Source organism: Hyaena hyaena, unplaced genomic scaffold, assembly GCF_003009895.1.
Source record: "Hyaena hyaena isolate Hyena2069 unplaced genomic scaffold, ASM300989v1 scaffold_317, whole genome shotgun sequence".
NCBI lineage: Eukaryota > Metazoa > Chordata > Mammalia > Carnivora > Hyaenidae > Hyaena > Hyaena hyaena.
In genome coordinates, this window is record NW_024080950.1 from 836537 (window position 1) to 842689 (window position 6153).

The 6153-nt window shown below is 38.2% G+C and overlaps 1 protein-coding gene across 4 annotated transcripts in view; it reads right to left on the reverse strand.

Moving 5' to 3' along the window:
- ABCB11 (ATP binding cassette subfamily B member 11) overlaps positions 1 to 6153 on the reverse strand; it is an 82458-nt gene that overhangs the window by 64440 nt on the left and 11865 nt on the right. For 3 of the 4 annotated variants that reach the window (XM_039248808.1, XM_039248809.1, XM_039248813.1), the window contains exon 1: positions 804 to 871. In XM_039248808.1, the coding sequence (XP_039104739.1) occupies positions 804 to 869 (66 nt within the window). In that variant the 5' untranslated portion in view covers positions 870 to 871. Of the gene's footprint in view, positions 1 to 803; positions 892 to 6153 lie in introns of those variants that run through there. The other variant, XM_039248815.1, reaches the window with a different exon arrangement.

Sequence of the window (6153 nt, forward strand, 5' to 3'; positions counted from 1 at the left end):
CTTTTTTTAAACCTTTTTTTTTTTTTTTAATGTTTTACTTATTTCTAGGAGAGAGAGAGAGACAGCGTGAGCAGGGGAGGGTCAGAGAGAGAGGGAGTCACAGACTGAAACAGGCTCCAGGCTCTGAGCTGGCAGTTAGCACAGAGCCCGACGCGGGGCTCGAACCCACGAACTGCGAGATCATGACCTAAGCGAAAGTCAGACGCTTAACCGACTAAGCCACCCAGGCGCCCCTGCCCTTCCTCCCTTCTGCCCTTCCCCCACTCTCTCTCTCTCTCACTCTCTCAAAATAAATAAATAAACTTGAAAAAAAATAATGGTTAAGTAACTCCAAGCCCTCCCAAGGCTTAAATCTAGTATACACTCTAGACTCAGTTTACAGAATTTGAGTCGGAATACAGATTGGTGAGATTTTAGCAATGAAAGAGAAAAAGAAAGTCAAGTTTGCTTTCCTCCCAACTCCTCTTGCCTGCCTTTCTCCAGGATGATACTCCCTTTACAAACACACCCACAACTGCCTTTTTTTTGAGTTTAGAAGAAAAGATAAAGTCTAGGGGACAGAGAAGGACATGGCATTGAAATGCAAAGTCTATTCACCATCTCTCTAGACAACTGCTTATATTTTCCTCCCCGTCTGACAGCAAGAATCTTTTCCCATCCTCTCACCCTGCCTCCACCTCCAAATATAACTGTAGTGCTTAGGGTATCTGAACAACTTAAAAGTTAAGAGCATACTTTGCATTTCATTGTAATATCTTTGAACCCAGATGTTGATCTATAAATAAAATGAAGGTGCTACTCACTTGAAAATATCCTGCGATGAGTACTGCCAAAGCGATTCCAGCATAGTAACTGGCAAATTTGATCATTTCACTTTCAATGTCCAGCAACCTTCAAAAGAAGGGGGAAATGTTAAGATTCAGAAGTCAGCTCAAGCTTCCCAAAGATAATATTTGTGGGTACAGAGGTATTTAAAATATAAAATATGGGTAAGTCATCTTATCTATGTAGAATTTTAATTCAGTCTAACCAAATCTCTACATAGACCTCATGGTACCAATCCCAGCAAAGATGCCTACCCCTTTCATCTTTATAGACAGAACTAACTCACTGGTAGTTGTTGGAAGCCAGGGGAAGTAGATGGCAGCCCAGGGCTCTGTCCATAGAGTCCCTCCACTCATGCTCATTATGAAGTGAAGGATCAATCACTGCTAGAGAAAGGTTTTAGAAAGCCAGACAGGTGTCTGAAAAGACACTGGTGGAGACAGAGTTGTGTGCTATAAATTAGGAGGCTTACTGTTACCTCTTCTAGGAATCTAAGCCAGTTTTTCAATTCTTCCCTCTCAAAGTGACATTGTAAAAAATGTGTGTGTTTCACCATCCCAAAGAAAGAGAAAAACACTTTATAAGCCACACCCTTCTGCTGACTACGGCCCAGGAAGTTTTGCTCTCTGGGACAATTTCTAACATGAACCCAAAGAATTTGTAGAGAATAACTAGAAAGCTCTAAAGCATTTTTACATCACAGCTATCACATTTTGGCACAGGGTTTGGGATTTGCAGGGGCAGTGAGGGGAGGCAAAAATTATTTTGAAATTGCTTTCATAAAATAAAGAATTTTATAATTACAAAATTAATATATTGATATTAGTTCTGACCCTTGAGGATGCTCTAAATTATATCAAGTCCATTTCTTTTTTTTTTAATGTTTTATTTATTTCTGAGAGAGAGAGAGAGAGAGAGAGCATGAGCAGGGGAGGGTCAGAGAGCGAGGGAGACACAGAATCTGAAGCAGGCTCCAGGCTCTGGGCTGTCAGCACAGAGCCCGATGCGGGGCTCGAACCCACGAACCCTGAGATCATGACCTGAGCCAGAGTCGGACACTTAACCAACTGAGCCACCCAGGCGCCCCAAGTCCATTTCTTTTTTAATGTTTATTTATTTTGAGAGAGAGAGAGAGAGAGAAAAGAGAGAGAGAACATGAACAGGGGAGGAGCAGATGGAGAGAGAGAGAGAGAGAGAGAGAGAGAGAGAATCCTCAAGCAGTCTCCACACTCAGCATGGAGCCAGCACAAGGCTTAATCCCACGACTGTGAGGTCATGATCTGAGCTGAAATCAAGAGTCAGACGCTTAACTGACTGAACCACCAAGGTGCCCCTTGAGTCCATTTTTTTAGGAAATTGGAAAGCAGTGTCTTCAGTAGAGATGCTCTCATCCTACATGCTTTCTGCTTCCTATCATGCCTTCCTCTTGTGACCCAAACTTGAATTGTTCTCTCCCTCTACTGAACTTGGACCAAGTATTGAAGTATAATTTCTTTAATTCAGAACAAGCTATGATTCCACTACAGATTTTATTGCCATCTTGCAATAAAGTATCTTCATTGAAAATATTTATGCTTGTTTTCCTAGATTGCAAGCTACTTGAGGGCAAGGACTTGGTTTAAGCTGCTTGCTCACACTGCCTGGAGCCTTGTACAATACTTTACACATAGCAAACACAACACCACAGTAAGTGTTTCTTCATTTTGCCTTGACTTTTAAAATACTTATGAGGAAGGGATATAATTGCCTTGGTCAACCCCTCTGATAATCTCCAAACCAGCTAATATGTCTGTTCACCACATTCCCTGTCTTTCATGATGGTTTAAGGGAACCCCAAGCATGGACAAGAGCTATGAAACTCATATCCACAACCAAAGGCTCTCACAAAAGTTAAGTATCTCTGCACAGGGTGTATAGTGAAGTATTGAGGAAAGACTTCTAAAGGACAAACTAGTCCATGTTGTTAATTTTCTGTTTGTGAAATGAAATTTGGGTGTCCAAAAATAGAAAACTGTGAGTATTTGACAAAAAGGTTTACTTAAGATTTTCTGTGGTACGTTCATCCTACAGACATTCTCAGCAGAGGCAATTCCATGCCTGTCATGAAAGACACAGCTGCCAGTTATAAGCAAACCTACTCAGACTGAAAGTACTGAGTCTGGACTCAGCTCCAGGATTTACTGGGGCAAACTTCCAGAGAATTATATCACTGGGGGATGGTGTGGATAAGCACATCATAGTTTATGATTCTGTTCACCCAGAGCCACCCCAGAGATGAATGGTTAACTCATTTTTGTTTTATGCTTGGGCATAAGAAGTTATCAGGGTTTTAGAAACTACTTGAGAATATTTCTGGAATAACAGAAAAACCCTATCAGAAAAACTGCTAGGAAGGAAAAGAGCAGGCCAGCTTGCTCCTTTCACTGCACATCAAATTTTTTTAATCATCTGCTGGAAATTTTTCTTGTGGCTATAAATTCCTGGAAAGCATTCCTTAAAGTGCGGGGGTGATATGGATCACCAAATTGGTGCCTTTCTTTTTAACAGCAAAACTGACATACATCTACTTGAATAAATTAAGATTCCCCTGGTTCATTTGTTGAAGAGAGAAGAGGGCAGAAAAATGGCAATTAAAGGGGAAAGGTAAAAGATATTTTACAAATTATTAAGATAAGAAAATTCTTATCTTGCTCTTTCTGAAAAATAAATGCACCATAAAATCAAATTACTAAATTTATACCTCAAGTTTCAGATTTACTGAAGCCATAGGGTTTTCATTTTCAATACCTAGGAGGTGTTTATGACAGGGCTCATTGCTTAACATGGAGTTTTCCTTTCAATGATTTTCATGCACTGCAGACCCAAGAAGTACTGACACTTGAGAGTGAACATCAGTGTCAACTCCACACTGAACATCACAGGTTGGCAGAAATGTGTCCATGTCCTACTCTCAGAATGTTGGAGGCTCTGAATTCTTTAATGCACAGGGCATCAATCTTTGCACAAATGGCTGATCACTGGGTAAAGCTACTTTACAGAACATCTATACACTATGGTAGCTTACTGCCAGAATGGCTAGAGAATCTATGACCATTTCCAGAATGGCTAGAATTTCCTTTCAGAGAATCTATGACAGTATTTTTCACCCAGGAAGCTATTTGTTTGCTTTTAATTAAACTTTTTATTTTGAGGTAAGTATAGATTCTCATGCAATTGTGAGAAATAATACAGAAACATTATACATGCCCTTTGGTAATATCTTGCAAAACTCTAGGACGATATCACAACCGAGATGTTGACATTGATATAATCAAGATCATAATGTTCTCATCACCCCAAGGATTCTTCAGGTTGCCCTTTTATATCTACACATGCTTCCATACAGCCTCTACACCCCCGCTTAATCCCTGGCTACCACTCATCTGTCCTCTAGGGCTATTGGTTTGTCACTCAAAGAATATTATATAAATGGAATCACATGGTATGTAACATTTTAGTGTTGGTTGACTTTTTTTTGCTCAGTATAATTCCTTCATCAATTATTTGTTCCTCTTTATTGTCAAGTAGTATTCCATGGTATAGATCTATCACGGCTTAACCATTCACCCACTGAAGGATGTCTGGGTTGCTTCCAGTTTTTGCCTATTACAAGTAAAGTTTCTATAACCTTTGTGCACAGGTGTTTTGCATGAACATTGGTTTTAATTTCTCTGGGATAAATCCCCAACAGTAGAATTGCTGAGTTATATAACACTTGCATGTTTAATTTTTTTTAAATTGCCAAACTGTTTTCCACAGTGGCTGTACCATTTTGCATTCCCACCAGCAAGGTATAAGTGATCCAGTTCCTCCACATCATCATCAACATTTGGTGTCATCACTATTTTTATTTTAGCAATTATGACAGATTTCTGTTGATGTCTCATTTTGATTTTAATTTGCTTCCCTAACCGTTGCTAATGTTGCTGAGTGTCTTTTCATGTGCTCATTTGCCATCTTTATATCCTTAGTGCAAAATCTGTTCATGTGTTTTTCCCATATTCTAATTTGACTTTTTCTAACCATTGAGTTTGGAGAGTTCTTTATATTTTCTAAGTCCTAGCCCTTTGTTAGATATGTACAAACATGTTCCCCAGTCTGTACCTTTTCTTTTTTATTCTCTTAACAGGGTCTTTTGAAGAGCAAAAAAATTTCATTTTGATATGGTACTTTTAGTGTCAAGTCTAAGAGCTCTTTGGCTAGCCTTAGACATGAAAATGGTCAGCTACCTATTTTTCTAAAAGTTAGCAGTTTATTTTTTACATTTAAGTCCATAATCCATTTGAGCTATTTTGTGTATGGGTTCATTTCTTGCCTATGGATGCCCAATTACTTGGGCACCATTTGATAAAAAGTTTGTATTTCCTCTATCTCTTTTCCACCTTTGTCAACAATCAGTTGTACATATTTGCATGAGTCTGTTTGAGCTCTATTCCGTTCTTCTGTCAATACCACACAACCTTGCTTACTGTAGCTATATAACATGTCTTAAAATTGAGTAGACTGTTTCCCCACACTTTATTCTTCTTTTTCAAAGTTGTTTTAGATATTCTAGTTTCTTTTTTTTTTTTTTTTGATTTTTCATAAAAGTTTTAGAGTAATCTTCTCTCTATATACAAAAATATCTTGCTGAGATTTTAGTAGAAATTGTATTAAAACTATATATCAGTTTGGGGAAATTAACATTTTTCTTATATTAAGTTTCCAATTCATTAACAAAATATGTCTCTTCATCTGTTAGATCTTTGATTTCTTTCATCAGCATTTTGCATTTTTCAGCATGTAAATCCCATTTACGTTTTATCAGATTTACACCTAAATAAATTTTTTTTTAAATTTTTTTAATGTTTTATTTATTTCTAGGAGAGAGAGAGAGACAGCATGAGCAGGGGAAGGTCAGAGAGAGAGGGAGTCACAGACTGAAACAGGCTCCAGGCTCTGAGCTGGCAGTCAACACAGAGCCCGACGCGGGGCTCGAACCCACTAACCGTGAGATCATGACCTAAGCGAAAGTCGGACACTTAACCGACTAAGCCACCCAGGCGCCCCTACACCTAAATAAATTTTTTAAGCAATTTTAAATAGCATTATATTTTGAATTCTGGTGCCCACATGTTCATTGCTAGTATGTAGAAATACTACTAAATTTTGTATATTTATTTGGTATCTTATGACTTTGCCAAACTCATTTACTGGATCTAAGATATTTTTGTAATTTTGGGGATTTTTTATGTCCACAGTAATATCATCTCCAATATAATTGGGTGTATTTATTCCCTTTATATCTGT